General features: G+C 39.0%; 5 protein-coding genes across 5 annotated transcripts; 1 reads left to right on the top strand and 4 right to left on the bottom strand.

Annotated features, from left to right (window-relative positions):
• Positions 1–1,883: 1,883 nt before the first annotated feature.
• Positions 1,884–2,850, top strand: LOC310746691 (olfactory receptor 13H1-like; the record flags this gene model as incomplete). The annotated part of the gene is made up of 1 exon (XM_083580672.1): positions 1,884–2,850. The coding sequence occupies one exon, from the start codon at positions 1,884–1,886 to the stop codon at positions 2,814–2,816; it is 933 nt and encodes a 310-aa protein (XP_083436798.1). The 3' UTR covers positions 2,817–2,850.
• Positions 2,851–9,159: 6,309 nt separating this feature from the next.
• Positions 9,160–10,080, bottom strand: LOC310746710 (olfactory receptor 13H1-like; the record flags this gene model as incomplete). Its single annotated transcript, XM_083580698.1, has 1 exon — positions 9,160–10,080. The coding sequence occupies one exon, from the start codon at positions 10,078–10,080 to the stop codon at positions 9,160–9,162; it is 921 nt and encodes a 306-aa protein (XP_083436824.1).
• A 2,392-nt stretch (positions 10,081–12,472) lies between these two features.
• LOC310746711 (olfactory receptor 13H1-like) lies at positions 12,473–13,393 on the bottom strand (the record flags this gene model as incomplete). Its single annotated transcript, XM_083580699.1, has 1 exon — positions 12,473–13,393. One exon carries the CDS (start codon positions 13,391–13,393, stop codon positions 12,473–12,475), a length of 921 nt encoding a protein of 306 aa, XP_083436825.1.
• A 4,905-nt stretch (positions 13,394–18,298) lies between these two features.
• On the bottom strand, positions 18,299–19,219 carry LOC310746708 (olfactory receptor 13H1-like; the record flags this gene model as incomplete). The annotated part of the gene is made up of 1 exon (XM_083580696.1): positions 18,299–19,219. One exon carries the CDS (start codon positions 19,217–19,219, stop codon positions 18,299–18,301), a length of 921 nt encoding a protein of 306 aa, XP_083436822.1.
• Positions 19,220–24,878: 5,659 nt separating this feature from the next.
• On the bottom strand, positions 24,879–25,808 carry LOC310747432 (olfactory receptor 13H1-like; the record flags this gene model as incomplete). Its single annotated transcript, XM_083581802.1, has 1 exon — positions 24,879–25,808. The coding sequence occupies one exon, from the start codon at positions 25,806–25,808 to the stop codon at positions 24,879–24,881; it is 930 nt and encodes a 309-aa protein (XP_083437928.1).
• Between the last annotated feature and the right edge of the window lie 532 nt (positions 25,809–26,340).

Below are 26,340 nucleotides of genomic sequence, written 5' to 3'. Positions count from 1 at the left end.
ATGTCTTACATGGCTCAGGACTTCAGTATCTTAAGGAACGCTTCTACCCATACAAACTGACCTAGATCCTACACTTGTCATCTGAGGCTCTTCTCTATGTCCCCGCTCGTCAAGAGGTTCTGAGGATGACAACACAAGAATGGGCCTTTTCTGTGGTGGCTCCCCATCTGTGGAATGTTCCCCCAGAGAGACTCACATGGAGCCATCATTACATGTCTTTAGGCACCAGGCAAAAGCATTTCTATTAACCCCCATTCTTTAAATAATCTATGGCCTGTTAAATGGGAAGGGGGCTGTTATTATGATTATTTTATTATTATGATGTGTATATTATGCTATATCTTATGTTTTTCTTATTATGTGGCATCTCTAGGAGTGCTGAATCACTGATGCTCCTGGGATTATGCCGCCACTGGGAATTATGGAGAAAGTGGTTTTAAAATATTGCCCATCTAATTGAGCTAACTAAAACACTTAGACTTCTCTTTCAGTTCCAAGTTTTCATGGAACAAAATAGCAATCTATGCCTCCTGAAATGTTTCTACTATATCTAGAGCACTGCATACATAAAGATGCTATCCCGTGCTGTTTTAGTGCGTTATTTTTCAGAGATTCATGTAACATGAATCCTTCTTCATATTCCATATTTTTATTTTTTTGAATAGTGAGCTGACAACTTGCTTTTTATTGTCCACTGGAACGATTTCAGTCTTTCTCATCTCATACACTGAAGGCTTACTAGAATTCCTGTACAGTTTGAAGAATCCTCCATCTCAGTTTAATACCAAATGCTGACAAAGGACATTCAGGAAGTGTGGAAAAACCAAAGCACTTAAAGGTATTAGTTGTTTATATACTTTGCCATGTTAGTTTCATTCTCATTACTCCACCTTATAGCAGTTAAAAAGGCATTTGGGGAATTTTGATCTGGAACTCTGACTTTTCCTCCAATCTGGTTCATCTGTATTGCTTAGAAGAATGCATAATGTGTGTGGGGTCGGGGGGAGAAGAAGCACTACAGCTTCTTCTACTTAGCTATATCTTTTGCAGTCCTGTATTTTGCTCAGTATGCTGAATCAGAAGGATGGTCAAGAATACAGGAGCTTTCAAGAAACAATTGCATTTATTTTGAAATTCAGAAAGGAGAAAATGTCACCCTTGCTTCTCTAAATGGTTTATCCATAAAAATGAGCATATGTGTTATGCACTAAAAAGCTATGTCAAAAGTGACAAAATAAATAAATTTGTTTGTAATGCAAATATAACTATAAAATATTAAGTCAATATTTCTGCAAAATATTGGATCTTGAAACATATTTGTAGAAATACAGCAGGATATAATGCTGCTGGATTAAACTTCATAATATTAAAAAGTTGGATTTTTATGTAAATTGTTTCACAGGTATTTCAATGTAGGACACAAATTTCTTAAATTATGTGTGAAATTGAAGTTGCTCAATTAGAGAGATAATTTCAAAGTCTAAGTTTCTGAGTTTTATTTTTATAATTGATCATAGTGGAAGCTATTCTGATTTCATTGTTTATTTCATTTTTGCTCATCTATTTCTTGCCAAAAGGGATCCTCTAGGCTCACCCCACCCCATGCTCAGTGCAAGAATCTTCAACACAGAAAACGTCAAAGGGTTTGAATTGCTCCAAAGCAAGCAATGTGCAAATCATTTCCTTAGATTTGCTAATAGCTCATAATAAACAAAAGAGAAGTTTAATAGATTTTTGAAACTAATCATTAATATGTTCTCATTATTACAGTACCATACCTTCCCAAACCTTGTAGCAAAATACCATGTAAATATTACAAAATGAGGTCCCTTTCTCTTTCTTTCTTTTTTGTATGTCATTGCAGATAATATTTGAATCAGGATATGAGAGAAGAAAATGAGACTGAATTGACTGAGTTTGTCCTCATTGGCTATTCTGGTCGGCCAAAGACAAGGATGGGACTCATTGTTTTCCTGATTGTTGTATATGCCATCACTGTAGTGGGAAATTTTATTATAATCTTGGTGACCACAACTGATCCTCGGCTTCACAATCCCATGTATTTTTTCCTCAGTAACTTATCCTTCCTTGACATTTGCTATGCATCTTCTTCAATCCCACAGTCCATTGCAAACCTTCTGGTGGACAAACCCACCACGTCCTTTGCCATGTGTTACTTCCAAATGAGTGGTGGTGCCTACTTAGCAGTGACCGAATGCTTCCTTTTGGCTGTCATGGCTTATGACAGGCTTATAGCCATTTCCAGCCCACTGCATTACATGCTAATCATGAACAAGAGATTGTGCATTCAGTTAGCAGCTGGGACGTGGTCAATTGGCTTATTTTTAGGCGTTATTCCCATTTATGCCATACCAGCACGCTTTTGTGGGAAAAATATGATTGATTATTTGACATGTGAAGTCAAAGCAGTTATGAAGCTGGTTTGCTCAGATACTTCCTTGAGCCAGCTGGTTATGTTCTTCACTGGGAGTGTCACTTTGCTTGGTCCCTTTAGCTTTATCCTTTTCTCGTATTTGCGCATAATTGTGGCAATTCTAAGAATCCACTCAGCAGGGGGCAGGATGAAGGCTTTCTCCACATGTGCTTCCCACTTGACTGTAGTATCCATATTCTATGGCACCTTCATGTTCTCATATCTCCGCCCCCAAACTAAGACCACAAAGGATGTAGACAAGATAATTTCTATTTTCTATGGAGTTATGACTCCCATGTTAAACCCATTAATCTACACTCTCAGAAATCAGGAAGTTATAGGGGCCTTCAGAAGACTTGTGGGAAAGAAAGTGGATTCATGAAAAAGATACCTTGATCATATTGAGGATTGAAATATTTTCTGTGCCTCTTGATGTTATTGCTTCTGTTATTATCACAACCTTAACAGCTACTGAATTCATTTGAAACTAGTAAATCTGAATATGTTGTGTTAAAATGGAAATAAAGGCTCCTTGAAAATATAACTGATATGCTAAAGATAAATTTATTGTTTTAAAAGTAGCTTCTTTCATGTCAAAGCAAGTAATTCCTAACAGTGTTTAAATCTACCGTTGGAGATTAAATCTAAGGAAGTCATGTACATGCACAATACAAACCAACTTAACACAAAATGCACTGTTGTACGATTAGAATTTCTGCATTAGCATATAAATAGTTGAAATGGTGTTGATTAAAGTGACTACAATTTTCTAAATGTTGTAGAGAAGTTAAATTACAAAATACCAGCCTGTAGGCTTAACCATAAAGCCCAAATGTATTTGCTTTCCACTTATGTCCCTATTTCCTAGTCCCTTTGTATTTGGATGTATATAGTTGTATCCAATGCTAGACCAACTTAGAGAAGACCCATTGAAGTCAATGGACATCATTAACTTAGGCTAATTAATTGTAATCAGTAAAAAGGTTAATCAGACACAATAGATGAGAGAAAAATGAGCAAATTCAGATACCAAAGGTTAAATTGTATTCACAACTGGTCCTATAGTGACCTACTATAATTGGCACAGGGGAGATAAATATTGGAGAAAAGGACCTAAAATGGCAGTTACTGATTCCAGCTAAGCAGATGGACTTCTCTCTCTCTCTTTTTTGTCCTTTCCCCTCCCTCTGGTTTCAACCCGAGGAAAATATCTGCACATAGAAACAGGAAAGGAGGAGTGAAATGGCCCTTGGTCAAAACCAAGCTGTTGGGTGGACCTCTCCTCTCTTTCAGATGCAGCTAGGTGGAATGATTGTCAATTGAGGCCAAGGAAAGGAGGCAAACATTTGGTTTCAGCTGAACTGATGGAGTGTACTTTAATGTCTTCCATTTCCCACAAATGCAGCCAGCTTGTAAAACAGGCTACAATGTAGCTGCTGAACAGGGATGGAGAAACCTCTGTATCTCCTGTTATAATACTGCCAGGTCCTTTCATTCTCCATATGTTCATCTAGTGTAGGGGTAGCCAACATGGTGGCCTCCAGATGTTGTGGACTACAACTACTATCATCACTGACCATTGACCATATTGACAGGGGTAAGGGATGGACAAATCTGTAGCTGTGATTTTCTCCACTCATTTTTTTCCTATCTTAAGTTCAGGTCTGTGCATTTCTACATCACTTTCTGTTGTTTTCTTTATTATTTATAATAAGTCAGTTGCCCAGGTTTCCTGCAACATTATCACATCGAAACTCGTTATGTACTCATGAAATGACTCATTCCCTACTTTGTTGGCACAACCCGCTATGTTCCATGAAATAATATTTAGGCTACTCTCGTCATTGGCAATTTGGCTTCATTGTGAAGGGCAGATTGTAGTCAGCTCTTCCTCTGTCTCAGTTATAACACAGCCATTCTTGAGGTGTCTGAAATGTTGTTCTTTCTGGGGTTGTTTTACAGACTTTTCCAGATTGCCAGCCGTCAGCAGTAGTGTCCAGTTGTTTGTGGCTTTCGGGAGATCAGAGTAAAAAAATGATTAGATCTGTCTCTGGCAGTCTTGATGTTGTGCTTTCCTTGGGTCATCTGGCAGTCCATCATCTGGCAGTGGGTGATCTGTTTTCAGTCCATGAAAATTCATTAGCATTTTTTAAAATAGATGTGTACATATGTAGAATTTTATTCAGTGAGCTTCTTTGTATTTGCTTTCATTATTATTATTATTATTATTATTATTATTATTATTATTATTATTATCATTTTACCAAAGCTACAATCATAAATAAATAAGAATAAAAAACTCTACCACTGAGACCATTCCATTCTAACTATCCAACCTCCAAAAATTTCAATACTTCTTCTAATGATTTTAACAGTACATATTCTACAAACACTTCCCATATCTCCTCAAAATCATTTCTCCTGCATATTCCTCATCATACCTTAATGACACATGCTAATTTATCATTAATACCTATATCCCACACCTCTTTATGCCATTCTTCAATTTTATATTCTGCTTGCTACTTCCCAGCTATCATAATTCATACAGCTGTCAATAAATTTGTGCGCAAGTCCTTCATAGCCTGTGAACCTTCCACCCCATCGTAAATTGATAATCATGCTACCTCTGGACTTTTGGTCAGCTTTAACACAGTGATTTCTCCTTAAACATAAGTACAATTTTTCATTAACATTTAGTGCAAATTTCTCCTAATAAATTCATTTGTTATGCAGTTTTCACTATGGTACACATTTTTGCATGCAATTTTGCAAATGTAGTGCATTTTGGATTAATATATGCAGTTTTATGCTCAGTTTAATATATGTACTTTGTTTGCTTTGAGACCTATGTCACAAAATTCAGATACACGTGAATTTTGAGGGCTAGTTGTGCATTGGTTTGTGTTTTTGTTCAAGAGGTGTGAATTAGGCAGCTTCTCATTTAAATACAAACAAAATTAAATTTCTCTCCTCTTCCTATTGATGCAAAAGTATAATTGTTGTAAACAAAATTGAATTAGGCAAGTAACACTATGGGGAGCTTATTCACTTTCGGGTAACTAACGGGGTGGGTCGACTGACTTTTTCTTTTTTGACAAAACACTTATATGATGGGTTAATATGCCTTGTCTTATCAAAATCTCCTTCCACAATGAGTATTTCACCTATCTAAAATTATTGCATCATTAATAGGAGTATTAGTGTCAGCATTATTTATAACCCAGACTTGAAACAAATACAAGTATAGATCTATGAATATATTTTTTAAAAAAAAAATTGGATGAGAACCTCAATAACAGTGGCATGAGTTTACTGCTCAAGTATTCCCAATTTGCCTTTTTTGAGATTTGAACATCTGTTAGGTCCCATCATGTACCCTGATATTCTTCCAAGTCAAAGTAAGAAACTATGAAGCAGAGTACTGTTAATTTCCTGCAGAAAGACATTTTCCCACTAGAGCCCAACAGCACTAATTAGGTCTTAACTTTGAATCCCATCAGGGAACATATAGCATTCCAAGAAACTTAAGAATTGCTTCATAATGTAGTTGTTGCTTGAGTGGGAAAATATATTAAGGTTATTTTCTTCTTTAAATGTATTCAGGGAAGTGTACATCAGAAATAGCCTTCTGCAGTTCATATATCTCTCTCAAGCTGAAACAAAGCCCTCTTCAAAGTCTGATTGAGATTTGATCATTTTCAGCTTTCCCTCTTGCTGATTTCTGCCAGGTCCCATTTATTCAATAGTTGTGGAGAGGCAAGGAGGAAAACTTTAGGAGAGGAGGCAGTTGCACTTTGAGCAGCCCCCCAAAATGAGACACAGTGACACAGGATTTTAGTTTAAGTTTTTGGGCAATTAACTTTATTAAATACAGAATTTGAGTGGTATTGGCTTAGGCATTGGAATCCCACAGACTATATCAGACTCCCGCTCGCATCGCAGGGAGTCTGTTAAGGGCAAAACATCGCCAGAGGGAGCACTGCCAGTGGCAACCAACTTGAGCTCACCCCCAGTGTCCCCATGGGGTCCTGGCATGGCCCAAGCCCCTACCACGGAGTTTCGGACAAGATCCAGACCGACCCCTGGATTCCTTTAATGGAATACCCTTGCCTTTGGAGGGGTATGTGATGGCCACACCTCCCTTCCCCCACACATTGCTGTTCCAATGCCTAACTGCTAAACCTTACAAAGTTGTGGCGATTACTATGCGTTAGGTGGAAATCAAATGGCCCTGCCAATCTGCCTGATTGAAAAATTCCTACCAGGCCCCCATTGCAAAACAGGCGACCAACAAAGTGCATAGCAAGGCCAGATGCACAAAGGAAAGGGTGGGTGGGTGGGTGGGTGTTCCACTCTGCAAGGCAAAAGAGGTCCAGCAAACATCGCACAGGGCTTATATTGTTTCACAGCCACCCCCCAAGCCAAGCGATTGGCTTTAGGGTCCAAGTGACTGCAAAATGACCAAACGGAGCGGAACAGGCTTACCCTGCCCGCACCAGATTGTGCGGCGTGCTCAGAGATCCAATCGCAACGTGTACCCTCAGTCAAGTGGATCCGATTTGACAGAGGATAGCAAGCCTCCAAGCATGTATTGTGCCATCATATACACAGGGATATGTTGTAATCACTGCTGCTAGCATATGATTGGAAGGCTTAATCTTTATATACAAATTATATTTGACCTTTCCCACAGCACACCCCCAAATATTGTTATCTCAAACAGTTGAGATGTTTTCAATATTGAACAGAATTTCAGCAACTCCAACATCACCACCCCCACCTTTCATCCCCAAACCCACTCACTTAACTGACCATCCTTGGGGAGAGCCCTGAAACAAGCCAAGGCTATTAGCCTTGCTATTCAGGAGGCTGTTAGCTGCAAGATCAATCAAACCAGGACTCTTCCTATCATTCTCAACATGTGTGCCTATCAGAAGAGTGATTCAGCTGTGTTCCTCTGCCTTAATCTGCTGAAAGACAAGTAACTGCTGGACTCCTTACTAGTGCGGTGCCAGATTTTAATTAAGTTTGACGAAGGAGGATTGCTTTGGATTGATGGCTAAGAAAAAAAAGCGGCAGCAAGAGCCCTCCGAGCCAAGTTGCTTAACCAGATCAAAAACAAAATCTAAACAATTAAGCCTGACAGACTTCTCAGACTGGACAATTGCCAAAATTGAACAAGAGGTGCTTGATGGGCTAGAAACAAGGACAAGAGAACTTTTCAAACCTTGTATTTAAGTGTTTGACTAAGAAGCTAACCAGGGGGAAGGATGGACAAATTATAGCAGAATAAGAAAGATCAAATCATTCATCAAGGAGACATTAAACCTACAAAGACCAGTTTCTCCAGTTCTAAGTGGCCAAGCATGAAGAGAAATCCTCATTATCCCTTATGGCCTCACAAACTCCACAGCATCACTGTCTATGATTTAGAGGAATGTGTGTAAAGGAGATGAGGTGGGGAAGCTTTTTAAGTCTGAGATCCACATTCTTACTAGAACAGCTTCAGGTTGTGTGTTACATATTACTGGTGGTGAGAGCAAAGGTAAAAGCAGTTGGGCTCAGAGGCAAACAGTGCGGGGAGCATCATACAAAATACTTGCTTTTCTCCTAAAAACTGCTTTCCTGCCATGAAAAAAAATAATCAAAGGCTTATACAGGCATAGCTCTTTCTTCCATCAAAGCAAGCAGTTCAAGAATACATTCATGCACTTGAGGAGAAAAGTCATTCTCAAAGGCAAAGGGGTGTGGCATGGTGAGAGTCCAAAACACCAGACAGAGCGAGCATGAGTACTGCATGCACCCCCTAGATCTGAGGTTCCACACCTCTGTACACATGTAGACTCTCCATGGTTAGAGGCTTTGGAATACCAGTTGCTGGAAAATGCAGGAGGAGAGAGTACACTTGTGCCCAGGTTCTGCTTGAGGATTTCCCATGAGCATATGGCTGGCCACTGTGACAGCAGGATGCTGAGTTAAATGGACCCTTGGGCTGAGTTCCTTTCCCTAGCCATAGTCCAAGAGTTGGACACTAGAGGGCAGGGACAGCGGCTCAGGGTCTGAAGGCATGACCCTGTTATTTCCCACAACCAAGTTGCATAAAACCTCCAAAGGGCTACTGTGTCATAGATAATAGTGACAATGTTAAATATGGCCCTTGGTTTACTGGGCATATCTAGGCACAATTTATAGTGCTGCTATTGAACTCTGAAAGCCATCTACATGTTGAGGAAGGCCAATATGCTAACAGATAAATGTACTCAGGTTTTAAGAATCAGCATAAGAGATCCTGCTCATAAGCCCAAGATCAAGATAAATGAATTTACTGGGATTAAGAGACAGGGCCTGCTTTATTGTCAACTCATTTTGGAGCAACTTTGACTCAACATGGTATAGTTAAGAGTGTTGACCCTGGGAGACCAATTCCCACTGTTGCTCATTTTAACTTGATACAGCCTTACTTTTTAAACTGACTGTGTATGAGTATATGAACTTGCTTGTGGGTATGTTTTTGTTTTTACATTTAAATTTTACTTAAACTCATTAAAAAGATATACAAAAGTTTATACCCAGCACAAAGTATTTTTTTAAAAAATAAACCAGAACGAAAAAATCCTAATCTAAAAAGAAACCATTCCTCAACAAGAGGGAATATATCTTTCCATAACTTGCTTCTTTTTCCATTGTTGATTCCATTTGTTTGTTTCTTTTAAATAATTCCTTTACCTTACAATAAGTCTTCTTAAGGCTCCTTTTACTTCTTGATTCCTGAGTGTGTAGATGAGTGGGTTTAACATGGGAGTCACAGTTCCATAGAAGAGAGAAATTGCCTTATCCAGTTCATTTGTGGTTTTAGTTTGAGGTCGGATATATGAAAATATAGCAGTTCCAAAGAAAATGGTTACCACAGTCAAATGGGATGCACATGTGGAAAAAGCCTTTAGTCTCCCATCTGATGAATGGATTCTCAGAACTGCCACAATAATGCATAAATATGAGAAAAGGATAAAGGCAAAGGGAGCAAGCAATGTGAGGGATCCAATGAAGAACATAAGCAGTTGCCTCATGGAGGTATCTGAGCAAGCAAGCTTCATAACAGCTATGAGTTCACATGTGAAATGATTGATCACATTTCTCCCACAAAAGCGAGCTGGCAGGGCATAATTGGGAATAACTCCTAAAAAAAAGGCACTTGACCATGTCCCAGCTGCTAACTGAATGCACAATCTCTTGTTCATGATTAACATGTAATGTAGTGGGCTGGAAATGGCTATAAGCCTGTCGTAAGCCATAACAGCCAACAGGAAGCATTCAGTCGTTCCTAACCAGACACCATTGTTCATCTGCAAATAACACATCGTAAAGGACATGGTGGGTTTGTCCACCAGAAGATTTGCAATGGCCTGTGGGATGGAAGATGTTGAATATCCAATGTCAAGGAAAGACAGATTACCAAGGAAAAAGTACATGGGGTTGTGGAGTCGAGGATCAGCAATGGTGCCCAAAATAATAAGAACATTTCCCGCAATGGTTATGGAGTAGACAACTGTCAGGAAAGCAATTAATCCCATTCTTGTCTTTGGTCGACCAGAATAGCCGATGAGGACAAATTCAGTCACTGCAGTGTCATTTTCCTCTTCCATAGCCTGAATCAAATATTCAATGACACTGAGAATGGAATTTTCTAAAGAAAGGACATAACCAGCTTGCTGGTCAATAGTATTCAGGTATTTCAGTCATTAACACGCTCTAACATGCTAAAAAAATCACAACCCCACTAACATCAGAGATTACTAGGACTTGTGAAGGTAAGTTCATATAGGATTGCATCCAACAACATGTCTAATCTTAAGTAAAGAAATACTGAATTCAATCAGATATACTCTAAGTTTATTTGGAGGTTATCAAACAAATATGATTTGTGTCACTGCATTTTGTGTGTGCTTACAATGGATCCCCAATCCAATAAATCTGAGTGAATTGTTTTTGAATTTTTCTTTTCTTTTGTTTATGCTTCCCAAAAAATTTAACAAGATGAATACATTATTCAAGTTCATTTTCTCATTTAAAAAGAGATGGCTGCTCATTCAATACATATAGAAATACACTTTTAAAATAAAAAAGTTTTTTCCTTCCAGTAGCACCTTAAAGACCAACTAAGTTAGTTCTTGGTATGAGCTTTCGTGTGCATGCACACTTCTTCAGAACAAGTGTGCATGCACACGAAAGAAGAAGTGTGCATGCACACGAAAGCTCATACCAAGAACTAACTTAGTTGGTCTTTAAGGTGCTACTGGAAGGAAAAAAATTTTTTTGCTTTGACTATGGCAGACCAACACGGCTACCTATCTGTACTTTTAAAATAGACAGTGAATACCTTCAAATGCCTTTGACCTTCAAAACATTTTTGATGTCCTTCATCAGCATTTGTTACTCAAATTAGAATTGACATTTTTTAACCACTGGTCTTCACCTGGTGGATCATGATCCATTCATGGGTCACAGCCAAACACAAGATGGTCTTCCAGAGGAGTCTTTCAGATATGGAAGGTAAAAAAAAATAAGAAGCTGGCTGAAAAATTAATATTTGCGATAAAGTGGATCCTGAGTCTAAAAAGGTTTTATAACATTATGGGATAAAGGATTGCCTTAATAAAGTATCAATTTCTGATCCTTGGAGAGTTTCAAAATGTTCTAAGTAGAGAGAAGGACAGTGCAGAAGGTAGTGGGTATATGTTTTGTTCATATCTGGGGGGAAAGAGCCCTTCTCTCAGGTTTTTTCCTTAGTTAGTTTATATTTTTAAATACACATCCTTATTCTGCATTCCCTTGGGTACATAGTCCCAGGAGCCTCATTGATTCAGCAGCCTCAAAAACACTCTCTTGCAATGCAGAATTGAATCTGTACCTGCTCATATTGTAAAGAAAAAGAAAGGAATCTGGTGCATTTTATGTGGGGGTGGTCCATAACACAGCAGTTGAGTACATTTTAAATGAAAAGTTGCCCAACACCTCCGGGTAGGGTTGCAAATTTCCCTGCCTGAAATCCTGGAAAGCTGACATGGGCATACTTATTCCTAAAAATGTTTACCTTTGACATGGCAACTAGATTTGCAAGAATCTTTTATTAGCAATATTAACACAACAGGTGCAGATAAAACCTTGCTCCCTGCCTAAAATAGATTTTACAATAGTTGTAGAATCATTCATCCACTTTAAATGTGGTGCCTTTCCCCTTCCCACACGTCTTCTTAATGCTCCTTTTACTTCCTGATTTCTGAGTGTGTAGATGAGGGGGTTTAACATGGGTGTCAGTACCCCACAGGGAAAAAAAATGGTTTTATCAAGCTCTCGTGTGTCTTTACTTTGAGGTTTGAGGAATGGAAATATAGCAGTGCCGAAAAAAATGCTTACCACAGTCAGGTGGGAAAAGCCAGCTTGAGAAAGCCTTCTACCTGCCACCTGATGAATGAATTATTAGCATGACCATTATAATGTACAAGTATGAGAAAAGGATAAAGGCAAAGGGGCCAAGAAATGTGAGAATCCCAGTTAAGAACATTAGCAGTTAGTTCAAAGAGGTATCTGGTCAGGTAAGCTTCAGAACTGCTTTCACTGCACATGTCACATGGTTAATTATGTTGTTTCTGCAAAAGTGAGTTGGCATTGCATACATTGGGACTATCCCTAAAAATACACCACTGCTCCATGTTCCAGCAGCTAACTGAATACAACATCTCTTGCTCATGATTTGCATGTAGTGCAGTGGACTGGAAATGGCTATATACTGGTCATAAACCACGATGGCCAAGAGGAAGCATTCAGTCATACCTAACCAGACACCACCGTTCATATGCAAGTAACACACTGCAAATGGTGGGTTTGTCCACCAGAGGATTCACCAGAAGTTTGTTATCTGAGCTAAGTCCAATAACTTTGTCAACCATTTCTCAATAGGAAGGACTATATCTTCCCACAACTTCCTTGTTTTTTTCATTGTTGATTCCATTTGTTTGATTCTTTTAAATAATTCCTTTACCTTACCATAAGCCTTCTTAAGGCTCCTTTTACTTCTTGATTTCTGAGTGTGTAGATTAGTGGGTTTAACATGGGAGTCACAGTTCCATAGAAGAGAGAAATCGCCTTATCCAGTTCATGTGTGGTTTTAGTTTGAGGTCGGATATATGAGAATATAGCAGTGCCATAGAAAATGGTTACCACAGTCAAATGGGAGGCACATGTGGAAAAAGCCTTTAGTCTCCCACGTGATGAATGGATTCTCAGAACTGCCACAATAATGCGTAAATATGAGAAAAGGATAAAGGCAAAAGGAACAAGCAATGTGAGGGATCCAGAGAAGAACATAAGCAGTTGCCTCATGGAGGTATCTGAGCAAGCAAGCTTCATAACAGCTATGAGTTCACATGTGAAATGATTGATCACATTTCTCCCACAAAAGCGAGCTGGCAGGGCATAAATGAGAATAACCCCTAAAAAAAAGGCACTTGACCATGTCCCAGCTGCTAACTGAATGCACAATCTCTTGTTCATAATCAGCATGTAATGTAGTGGGCTGGAAATGGCTATAAGCCTGTCATAAGCCATAACAGCCAACAGGAAGCATTCAGTCATTCCTAACCAGACACCACTGCTCATTTGCAAGTAACACATCACAAAGGACATGGTGGGTTTGTCCACCAGAAGATTTGCAATGGCCTGTGGGATGGAAGTTGTTGAATATCCAATGTCAAGGAAAGACAGATTACCAAGGAAAAAGTACATGGGGTTGTGGAGTCGAGGATCAGCAATGGTACCCAAAATAATAAGAACATTTCCCGCAATGGTTATGGAGTAGACAGCTGTCAGGAATGCTATTAATCCCATCCTTGTCTTTGGTCGACCAGAATAGCCGATGAGGACAAATTCAGTCACTGCAGTGTCATTTTCCTCTTCCATAGCCTGAATCAAGTATTCAATGACACTGATAATGGGATTTTCTAAAGAAAGGACATAACCAGCTTTCTTTTCTAAAGAAAGGACATAAGCAGTCAATAGTATTCAGGTATTTCAGTCATTAACACACTCTAAAATGCAAAAAAAAAAAAATAAATCACAAATCTTACTCCCTTTTAAAATTACATCAAAACTAAATTGCAGCCATGCGGGCACTCGTTTAACATGCTTACATTCTATCCCCTTTAACTGAGGAATCGTTTGGTTGGGGGGGGGGGAGTTTGTATAAATGCATTGCAAACTATGGAAATCCCTTATCGATCTGCCATTTCTTCTTCTGTATCTTGCTGGTTTAATCTCATCATCAAATGGCTGGCTGATCATGCATAATCTTGGCACACATTGGGGTCTGACTTCTTAATAGTATAGCATACATCTCCCACAGACCATCTGAAATACATGTTTTAGAAAAGCTGCATTAATAATTCAGAAATTATGGTCACACGGAAGTTTTCCAGCAAGACGAGGAAATTTTCCCAGTATCATTTGAAAAGATAAAAATGTTGCCTAAGTACAGTGAAATGATGGAATTGATTCTGAATGAGTACGTTTTAAAGTAATGAATATAAGAATTTCCTGATGCATGCACTGGGAAGAGGCACTAAAAATGAGGGGCAACTTTTGATCTTTCTGGAGAATGCAGCTAAGATGACACAGTCCAGTTAATAACTAATTCTTGTACTTTGAATTTATGCCGAAGTCTCCATATTGTCTTAATTCAATTGGACTAATGGGAGAAAGTTACTATGCTAACTTACTTAAATTCATTTAACTCAGGATTCAAGTTACACTTTTGTGATTTCCCCTGCCACTGAAGCAATACATTGTTCAGGGAATCTCCCTGACCCTCCAAAACAGCTGCAGAAGGATGATGGAAAACTGTTCTTCTGCAAACCTCCATAACATTATAATTATACTGCTGCTTCTAATTTAAGTCCCACTAACATCAGAGTTCACTAGGACTTGTGAAGGTAAGTACATATAGGATTGCATCCAACACCATGTCTAATCATAAGTAAAGACATATTGAATTCATTCAGATGTACTCCAAGATTATATGGAGATGATCAAACAAATATGATTTGTGGGACTGCATGTTGTGTGTGCTTACAATGGATGCCCAAACGAATAAATGCAGATGTATTAATTGCTGTTTTTGCGTATTTAAATTTTTGTTTTCATTTTGTTTAATCTTCCCAGTATATTTAACAAGCTGAATACAACATTCAAGTTTATTTTCTCATTTAAGAAGAGACAGCTGCTCATTCAATACATATAGAAATATACATTTAAAATAGACAGTGAATACCTTCAAATGCCTTTGGCCTTCAAAGCATTTTGGATATCCTCCATCAGCATTTGTTATTAAACTGAGAGTTGACATTTTTTAACCACTGGTCTTCACCTGGTGGATCATGATTCACTCATGGGTCACAACCAGACCAAAGACAGCTCACCAGGGCAGTCTTTCATATATGAAAGGTAAAAAATAAATAAGAAGAAGCAGGTTGAAATATCAATATTTGAGCTAAGTATGGATCCTGTGTCTGGAAAGGTTTTATAACTTTATGGGTACACAGGATAAAGGATAGCATTAATAAAGTATTAACTTCTGATGCTTGGAAAGTTTCAAAATGTTCCCAGTAAAGAGAAAGGCAGTGCATAAGGCAGTGGATATATGTTCAGGGAAAGAAAAGCCATTTCCCCCTTAGTTAGTTTACATTTTTAAATACACATCCTTATTCTGCATTCCCTTGGGTACAAAGTCCCAGGAGCCTCATTGATTCAGCAGCCTCATTGATTCAGCAGCCTCTTGCAATGCAGAATTGAATTTGTACCTGCTCATATTGTAAAGAAAAAGAAAGGAATCTGGTGTGTTTTATGTGGGGGTGGTCCATAACACAGCAGTAGAGTACATTGTACACGAAATATTTCCCAACACCTCCAGGTAGGGTTGCAAATTTCCCTGCCTGAAATCCTGGAGAGCTGCCACCAGTCATTGAAGATAATACGTAACCAGATGGACCAGTGGTCATAACTTGTATGCAGTTCCAAACTCACCCCCCTCACTGTTTCATTTCATTATGAGTTGATTTCCAAATTCCCTTTATCTACATACATCTCCTTAGAATTTGAATAGATTCGCCATCGAATGACATGGGTGGAGATTCTTCTACCTAAAAGCCAAGTTATAGGGAACCAGGCAGAGGGCCTTCTCGGTAGTGGCGCCCTCCCTGTGGAACGCCCTCCTACCAGATGTCAAAGAGAACAACAACTACCAGACGTTTAGAAGACATCTGAAGGCAGCCCTGTTTAGGGAAGCTTTTAATGTTTGATGTATTGCAGTGTTTTAGTATTATTATTATTTTTTGAATCTGCCCAGAGTGGCGGGGGAAGCCCAGCCAGATGGGCAGGGTATAAATAATAAATCATTATTATTATTATTAAAAATGTTTACCTTTGACATGTCAACTAGATTTGCAAGAATCTTTTATTAGCAATACTAACAGAAGAGGTCCAGATGAAACATTGCTCCTTGTTTAAATATACTTTTACTGTGGCACCTTTTCCCTTCACACAAGTCTTCTTAATGCTCCTTTTACTTCCTGATTTCTGAAAGTGTAGATGAAGGGCTTTAGCATGGGTGTCACTACCCCATAGAAGGAGAAACAGTTTTATCCAGCTCTCGAGTGCCTTAACTTTGGGGCTTGAGGTATGAAAATATAGCAGTGCCATAGAAAATGCTTACCACTGTCAGGTGGGAAGCACATGTAGAGAAAGCCTTCAACCTGCCACCTGATGGATGAATTCTTAGGGTGGCCATTATAATACGCAAGTATGTGAAAAAGATAAAGGCAAAAGGGCCAAGAAATGTGAGAACCCCAGTTCAGAACCTTACCAGATGGTTCAAAGAGGTATCTGGGCAGGTAAGCTTCAGAACTGCTTTCACTTCACCTGTCACATGGTCAATCATGTTGTTTCTACAAAAATGAGCTGGCATTGCATAAATTGGGACTATCCCTAAAAATACACCACTCAGTGTTCCATGTTCCAGCTGCTAGCTGAATACAACACCTCTTGTTCATGGTTAGCATGTAATGCAGTGAACTGGAAATGGCTATATACTGGTCATAAGCCATGATGGCCAAGATGAAGCATTCAGTCGTACTTAACCAGACACCACTGCTCATTTGTAAGTAACACATTGCAAAGGACATGGTGGGTTTGTCTACCAGAAGATTTGCAATGGTTTGTGGGATGGAAGTTGTTGAATATCCAAGAAGGATCCAAGAATGTCAAAGAAGGACAGTTTACTGAGGAAAAAGTACATGGGGTCGTGGAGTCGAGATCAGCTGTAATATCTCTTCCTCCTTCTGCCATTCCTATCCATCTACGTCTGCTCTTGGGGGCGGGGGCATGTTGCAACCATCTAGAATAGATCTAGACAGGACTGGGGGAACCTCAAGGGTGGAGAGGAAATAGCTGGAAATTGCTTCCCTGGGATGATCATGAAATATATTGTAGTCAAGGTTGATGAACCATCATTTTTACTTTGGTTAATAGTTTCAGATTTGTTAAAAAAATGAAAAGTATGTTTTTTTTAAAAAAAATGTTCAATAATATTGAATGTGAAATCTTAAACATATTTATTTGCCGATTAAATAAGATGTAAAAAAAAAGTATACATTGCTTGGTAACAAATAATAAACAAACAAAAAACAAAACTCTCAAAGCAGTTTACAAAAATGATAAAACTATCAATAAGAACAATTAACAGTAATAATTTAACACTTTTGAAAAGTTTAAGTAACAATAAATTATAAACAGATTAAAAGTTGCATAAACCTAAGTATCTGGGTATTTACAATACTTTAAATATTTTTGTCATTTCTCCTGGGTGTTCTTTATTAGTAGTTGGTATTAAATGAAAGAAAAGCCCAATAAGACTTATTACTTTGTTTCTTAGTTAGCTAATATTTTTAAACCATGTTCTTCCTCTACATTCCCACTGGAGGATATTCCCAAGAATGTCACTGATTCAGCACCTAAGAACAGCCTCACACCATGCAAAATTCATGCTGTTAATACTTAAAGAAAGAAATTAAGCCTCCAAATAATTTTTCATTCAGGTAAAAATGAACATGGGCAAATGGGATTGCTGCCGTCTCTGAAACTGACTGCAGTCATAGACTAATTAAAATAAACTGATTTTACCGGTGCCTATTGAGTACACTCTGAGTAAAACATAGTTGAAAACCACTCATTTAAAATAAAGGGGAGGAGGGCTGCAATAGATGCTAGAATATCAACCCACATCAATATTAAATAAAAAGTTGAAAGAACAAAAAAACAAAAAAAAGCTGTCCATATATCATGCTCTGGTGAGGGAATTTCAAAGATGTGGCTTCACAATTAAAAATGCCCTTGGTGGTAACTCAGAATTCTAAAACTTCAGAAAAAGATTATTATTATTATTGTTATTATTATTAAAAAGGAGGGAGTAAAAGGGGGAAAATAAAAAATAAAATACGAAAAGACTTTTGATTCTCTGTGTTCACTGAAATGGATATCAAACTATTTAATTTTTATAAACCAATATTTTTTTCAATCTTCATATCCAGTTACTACAAGTTCATCTTCTCCTTTATGCAAAATGTTCATAAGAAGTTTCTAACCCTAAAAAAGAATAGAATGATTTTTTCCTGATTAAACATGATAAGTTTGTTATCTCAGCTAAGTCCAATAATTTTATCAACCATTTCTCAATAGGAGGGACTATATCTTTCCATATCTTGGTTGTTTTTTCGTTATTGAATCCCATTTGTTTGTTTCTTTTAAATAATTCCTTTACCTTACAATAAGTCTTCTTAAGGCTCCTTTTACTTCTTGATTTCTGAGTGTGTAGATGAGTGGGTTTAACATGGGAGTCACAGTTCCATAGAAGAGAGAAATTGCTTTATCCAGTTCATTTGTGGTTTTAGTTTGAGGTCGGATATATGAGAATATAGCAGTGCCATAGAAAATGGTTACCACAGTCAAATGGGAAGCACATGTGGAAAAAGCCTTCAGTCTCCCACCTGATGAATGGATTCTCAGAACTGCCACAATAATGCGTAAATATGAGAAAAGGATAAAGGCAAAAGGAACAAGCAATGTGAGGGATCCAGAGAAGAACATAAGCAGTTGGCTCATTGAGGTATCTGAGCAAACAAGCTTCATAACAGTTATGAGTTCACATGTGAAATGATTGATCACATTTCTCCCACAAAAGCGAGCCGGCATGGCATAAATGGGAATAACCCCTAAAAAAAAGGCACTTGACCACGTCCCAGCTGCTAACTGAATGCACAATCTCTTGTTCATGATTAACATGTAATGTAGTGGGCTGGAAATGGCTATAAGCCTGTCATAAGCCATAACAGCCAACAGGAAGCATTCAGTCGTTCCTAACCATACACCACTGCTCATTTGCAAGTAACACATCACAAAGGACATGGTGGGTTTGTCCACCAGAAGATTTGCAATGGCCTGTGGGATGGAAGTTGTTGAATATCCAATGTCAAGGAAAGACAGATTACCAAGGAAAAAGTACATGGGGTTGTGGAGTCGAGGATCAGCAATGGTACCCAAAATAATAAGAACATTTCCCGCAATGGTTATGGAGTAGACAGCTGTCAGGAATGCTATTAATCCCATTCTTGTCTTTGGTCGACCAGAATAGCCGATGAGGACAAATTCAGTCACTGCAGTGTCATTTTCCTCTTCCATAGCCTGAATCAAGTATTATCTTGAATGACACTGAGAATGGGATTTTCTAAAGAAAGGAAATAACCAACTTGCTAGTCAATAGTATTCAGGTATTTCAGTCATTAACATACTGTAAAATGCAGATTAACATGCAGTTATTTTTAAAATCTTACAAATTGCTCCCTTTTAAAATTGTATAAAAACTAAATTGCAGCCATGCAGGCACTCTTGTAACTTTCCTACATTTTATCCTGTTTAACTGAGAAATAGTTTAGTTATAAAAGAAAAAAGTTTGTATAAATGCATTGCAAACTATGGAAATCCCCTATTGATCTGCCATTTCTTCTTCTGTATCTTGCTGGTTTAATCTCATCATCAAATGGCTGGCTGATCACGCATAATCTTGGCACACATTGGGGTCTGACTTCTTAATAGTATAGCATACATCTCCCACAGACCATCTGAAATACCGGTGCATGTTTTAGAAAAGCTGCATTAATAATTCATAAATTATGGTCACACGGAAGTTTTTCAGCAAGACGACTAAATTTACCCAGTATCATTTGAAAAGATAAAAATATTGCCTAAGTACAGTGAAATGATGGAACTATCCTGAATGAGTGCTGTTTTTAAGTAATGAATATAAGAATTTCCTGATGGATGCATTGGGAAGAGGCACTAAAAATGAAGGGCAACTTTTGATCCTTCTGGTGAATGCAGCAAGGATCACACAGTCCAATTAATAATTAAATCTTGTACTTTGAATTTATGCAGAAGTCTCCATATTGTCTTAATTCAGTTGGACTAATGGGAGAAAGTTAATGCTAACTTACTTAAATTCATTTAACTCAGGATTCAAGTTACACTTTTGTGATTTCCCCTGCCACTGAAGCAATACATTGTTCAGGGAATCTCCCTGACTCTCCAAAAGAGCTGCAGAAGGATGATGGAAAACTCTTCTTCTGCAAACCTCCATAACATTATAATTATACTGCTGCTTCCAATGTCAGTCCCACTAACATCAGAGTTCAAAGGGACTTGTGAAGACAAGTTCATATAGGATTGCATCCAACACCCTGAGCCCGGCTTCGGCTAGGGAGGGCGGGATATAAATAAAATTTATTATTATTAATCATAAGTAAAGTCATACTGAATTCATTCAGATATACTCTAAGCTTTTCATAAAGTGATCAAACAAATAAGATTTGTGGGACTGTATTTTGTGTGTGCTTACAATGGATGCCCAAACCAGTAAATGCAGATAAATCGATTGCTGTTTGCTCATTTGAATTTTTGTTTTTATTTTTGTTTCATCTTCCCAATAAATTTACAAGCTGAATACATCTTTCAAGTTCATTTTCTCTTTTAAAAAGAGACGGTTGCTCATTCAAAATATATAGAAATATACTTTTAAAATAGACAGTGAATACCTTCAAATGCCTTTGGCCTTCAAAGCATTTTGGGTGTCCTCCATCAGCATTTGTTATTAAACTGAGAGTTGACATTTTTTAACCACTGGTCTTCACCTGGTGCATCATGATCCACTCAGGGTTCACAGCCAGACACAAGATGGCCCTCCAGAGCAGTCTTTTATGGAAGGTAAAAAATAAATAAATAAGAAGCAGGTTGAAAAATTAATATTTGAGGTAAAGGTGGATCCTTAATCTGAAAAGGTTTTATAACATTATGGGTACACAGGATAAAGGGTTGCATTAATAGAGTATCAATTTCTGATCCTTGGAAAGTTGCAAATGTTCCCAGTAGAGAGAAGGGCATTGCAGAAGGCAGTAGATATATGTTCTTGGAAAGAAAAGCCCTTCTCTCAGTTTTTTTTCCTTAGTTAGTTTACATTCTTATTCTGCATTCCCTTGGGTACATAGTCCCAGGAGCCTCATTGATTCAGCAGCCTCAAGAACACTCATGCCATACAGAGTTTCATCTGTACCTGTTCATATTGCAAAGAAAAATAAAGAAATCTAGTGTGTTATATGTGGGGGTGGTCCATAACACAGCAGTAGAGTACATTGTACATGAAATATTTCCCAACAAATTGCAAATTTCCCTGCCTGAAATCCTGCTACCAGTCAAGGAAGACAATGCCGAACCACATGGATCAGTGGTCTGAGCTTGTATAAGGTGACTTTCAATGTTCCTGTGTTTCACAGCAGTTCCAAACTCATCCCCCTCACTGTTTCATTTCATGATGAACTGATTTCCAAATTCCCTTTGCGTGGACAGGCGGAGTCCCCAGATCCCGCGCGGTCCCCCCGTCATGTGGAATAACAACTCAAGACAACGTGCTATGGGATTAAATTGGCCACAGCTTTATTACATTTCAAATGTGGGTAGACCTTGGCTCAGGCATTGGGCGTTCTCCCTCCCCAGTCCCCCGCCGGGGACCTAGAGAGCATCAGGGTTATCCAGTGTGTGGGGGAGGGATGGGCCGGCTCTGGAGAACATATGTTCAAGCAGAGATAGCCGCCCCCGTAACGCCGCCGCCGCAGGGGAGAGCAATGACGACCTTTCGGTGTACGGTCAAAGCCTCCCTTCAGAAAACCCCTTTAACGGGGAACCCTGGTATCGCCGCCGCAAAGAGGAAGATGGACAAAAGGATTCCGCCCAAGGCCTGATACCGCCAAAGTTGTGACGTTTTGCTACGGGAAAGGCGAAACCTGCCAATGCAGGGAAATTCCTTTCCGGCCCTTTACCAGCGACCTTAACGTAGCAGCGCCCGCATACCTGTGAAGAAAAGTCCCAGGTAAGATCCTCCTTCTATTGTGTGGGCAGGTAATCCCTCTCTACCTGGCCTGGTCTCCTTGGCAACGCTTCCCCCAGGTGGGATTGGACAACTGACTGAGGTAGGCGGAGACCTCCAGGTATCCCACCTGAGGGAAGGCAAAGCCAAGCCTATGCTGATGGAGCCGCTCCAGATCTAGGGGCTGCACACGTCCACGCAAAGGGCGCCCCCCGTTTTAAGCGGGGAGCGGTCATTATCTACATACATTTCCTTAGAATTTGAATAGGTTGGCCACTGAATGACATGGATGGAGATACTTCTACCTAAAAATGTTTACCTTTGACAAGTCAATTAGATTTGCAAGAATCTTTTATTAGCAATATAATCAGAACAGGTCCAGTAAAGCATTGCTCCCTTTTTAAATATACCTTTACTGTGGCACCTTTCTGCTTCCCCCAAGTCTTCTTAATGCTCCTTTTACTTCCCGTTTTCTGAGTGTGTAGATGATGGGCTTTATCATAGCTTGGAATCTGTGATGTTGGCTCTAGGGGTCAATTTTATTTGTCTCATTCACTATTCAATGCAATTTACATAATTTTTTAAACTTCATTTATGTATGTTACAAATTTACATAAATAACATACTTTATTTCCACAGCATTTATTGTCAATGCAAAGGGCGGGGGGGGGGGGGGGACACAAATTAAACAGCAGGGGATGTCGTACATTACATGTCCATTGCACAGTGTCATTAAATAACAACAGTTATTACCGATTTCTAGTCACTGGGTTGATTGATTTCTGATCTGGACACAGGATGAATATGGGAATATCAGCCATTTCCACATCTTCAACATCCCTAGTAGGCTCCACTGTGATTTAGGACCCTTACAGTCCAGGATTCTAAACTGTGTGGAGAGCAGAGTAATCTCCCCAAAGTATTTCAGCTCCCAGTTCATGAAATGATATATAGTTGCGTGTGTAGATCCCCAAGCCACCCCTCAAAATAATTCACAAAACACACGTAATTTAAATTTAAGGTTTGGGGGCACTATTTTGGCCACAACTTTATTAAAATACAAAATCTGTGAGTGGTTGCTTAGACATTGCTTATGACTATCTGTCCCCCCACTTGGGACAGAACTGACATTCCGAACTCCATCGGAAGCCAGTGAAGGGAAAGACAATGTTGGGGATCAGTTGAGCTGAGCGACAGCTCTCACCGCTCACCCAACCAGCTCCCCAAGGCTTGCCGGCCCTGGTCCCATTTCAGGGATTGGACAAAATCATGGCAAGCCCCAGGATTCCTTTAACGGAATTCCCTTCGCGCACCATTGGAGGGGTAGGCACAGCCTATCCTGACCCCTCCACCACCAGCTTTTTATAACCAATGCCTAACTGCAACCTTACAAGTTGTGACAAATTGCTAAGTAGTAGGCAAAAACCAAGTGGCACCAGCCAATCAGCCAAATGGTAAAATTCCTACTAGGCCCCTGCCCCAAGGCAGACGACCCCATGACAGGCAAAGCAAGGTCAACCAGAACACAGGGCGGGCGGGCGGGCGATCTGATGCACTCTGCTAAAGAGAAAGCAAAAGCCAGAGTGCCCCAATATTTAAAGACTATGGTCCCACCCACCAATTTGCTACAAGCAATTTGCCCCAGCAACCTAGTCAGCCAATCATTGCACCAGGCAATAACCATTAACCTCCCTGGCAACAGAGGGCTGGCCTGGCAGCCCACACCGCAACCCGTGCTCTCATTTTAGGGAGAACACGCTTTGTGTGATTAGAATTGAATGAAGGAACAGGGCAAATGGCCTTTTCCCCACTCTCCTTCTTGCAAAAATCTAATCACATAGGCATGGACCTCTGAAGAATGCTACTGAGTAACCATATTCTAATTCCAAGCTCTTTTACAAGTTTCAATTACTTCTCCATGAGTTAAAATGGAAGGATTGGGAAATAAGAAGGGGGAGAAGCATGAAAAACAAGCAGCTGACCAACTGAGATATGAGATTTAGAAGTGCAAGAGCCTCAGAAGTATGGTGCCCATAAATATTAGACTTCATTGACTGACATAGAACCAGTCATAGCAAGAAGGCATGTCCTTGAGTCCTGTACCATCTGTTTCTGATTCTTACATTCATATTGAATATATAACACAGGATAATAAAGGAAAGAAAGAAGCATACTGGTCATAAATGTTTATAATCTCTGACTGCTTTGAGCTATGCCCTAGAAAAGCACCCTGGTTATTTGAGCAACACATTTGACAAATGAAATTACAGGTTTTCTAGAAACTGTGCTCTGAAAGGTGAAAAATATTAGCTACAAGAGAAGGAGAGTTCATGAGGAAAAAAGTACATAAGGTTGTGAAGCGAAGAGTTAGTACTCACAACCAACATTATAAGTCCACTTCTAATTAATTTACAGTGCAATTGTGTGCATGCTTATTCAATTAGTAGTAAGTCCCACTATGCTCAGTGGGTCCTACTGCAAGTGAAATGGAACTACAATTACCATGTTTCTTTGAGGGAAGCAATGTGCTTTTAATATATGGTATGGTTGTGAACTCAATCACTGCATGACTGGAACAACTTTTGCAAGTCCCAACCTCTCCTTCCCCTGTGCACCCCAGAAACTTGCTTAGTATCATCCCCAATCCTTCAGAGTCAACTGGGAGGAGTGTGGAGAAAGCATGGGGAGAGAAGAAAGGAAAATTCAATCGCACTTGCAGAGATCATTGCACAACATAAGCTTAATTCTACATCCCCAGTAGATTTAACTAGGGGATAGAAAATAATAGAATATAGTGGTGCCATTGAATTTTTTTTTAATCACAATCAAGTTGAACATACCAGTGGATAAAGGCTTGTTCAAAAGTAGCAGCACCTATGAGAACTTAATTCTTTTCACTATATCTCTATGCTCATTTTTTAATTATTATTTCTCTTTTCTTCCAATAAGTCTTTTTAATGCTCCTTTTACTTCCTGATTCCTGAGTGTATATATGAGTGGATTTAACATGGGAGTCACAATTCCATAGAAGGCAGAAATTATCTTGTCTAATTCATGAGTACTTTTAGTTTGTGGTCGGAGATATGAGAATATAGCAGTGCCATAGAAGATTGTTACTACTGTCAAGTGGGATGCACATGTGGAGAAAGCCTTCAGTCTCCCACCTGATGAATGAATTCTCAGAATTGCCACAACAATACGCAAATATGAGAAAATGATAAAGGCAAAGGGGGCAAGCAAGGTAAGAACGCCAGTTAAGAACATCACCAGTTGGTTCATGGAAGTATCTGAGCAAACCAACTTCAAAACTGCTTTGAGTTCACATGTCAAATGGTCAATCACATTTTGTTTACAAAAGCGAGCTGGCATGGTATAAATCGGGATTACCCCCAAGAATATGCCACTTGTCCATGTCCCAGCTGCTAACTGAATACAAAACTTCCTGCTCATTATTAGTGTGTAATGTAGTGGACTGGAAATGGCTATATACCGATCATAAGCCATGATGGCCAAAAGGAAGCATTCAGTCACACCCAAGCCAACACTAATGCTCATTTGCAAGTAACACATTGTATAGGACATGGTGGGCTTGTCTACCAGAAGGTTTGCAATGGACTGTGGGACTGAAGATGTTGAATATACAATGTCAAGGAGGGAAAGGTTACTGAGGAAAAAGTACATGGGGTTGTGCAGTCGAGGATCACCTGCAATCACCAAGATGATGAGGCCATTTCCCACCACTGTTATAGAATACACAACAGTTATGAAAACGAGTAATCCTATCCTTGTCTTTGGTCTACCAGAATAGCCGATAAGGACAAACTCAGTCACTGTCGTCTCATTTTCCTCTTCCATATCCTGAATTCAGTATTATCTGCAAAGACATAGAGAAAGGAATTAATTTAAATCAAGGCCACGGTCAAATTACAAAAATGTTATGCAAGTAAGCCTTTCAGTCAGAGGGGAGGATGACTTTTTCTTATGATGCATTATTTATTTTATTTAATCAGAAAGTTAGCATGAAAATATTACCATATTTTTCGCTCTATAAGACGCACCAGACCACAAGATGCACCTAGTTTTTGGAGGAAGAAAACAAGAAAAAAAATATTCTGAATCCCAGAAGCCAGAACAGCAAGAGGGAACGCTGCGCAGTGAAAGCAGCAATCTCTCTTGCTGTTCTGGCTTCTGTGATAGCTGCACAGCCTGCATTCGCTCCATAAGACGCACACACATTTCCCCTTACTTTTTAGGAGGGAAAAAGTGAGTCTTATAGAGCAAAAAATATGGTACTTCTCTTCAAGTATCATAGGAAAAATAATTCACACTGTATAATTATTTGCATGCATTCTTTTTATTCAAGTGTAGGAGATTATTGATTAAATTA

The sequence above is a fragment of the Podarcis filfolensis genome (genome assembly GCF_964270895.1).
Source record: "Podarcis filfolensis genome assembly, chromosome: 13".
In the NCBI taxonomy this organism is placed as follows: Eukaryota; Metazoa; Chordata; class Lepidosauria; order Squamata; family Lacertidae; genus Podarcis; species Podarcis filfolensis.
The sequence above is the reverse complement of the archived record's forward strand: the minus strand, read 5'-3'. Positions and strand labels throughout refer to the sequence as shown.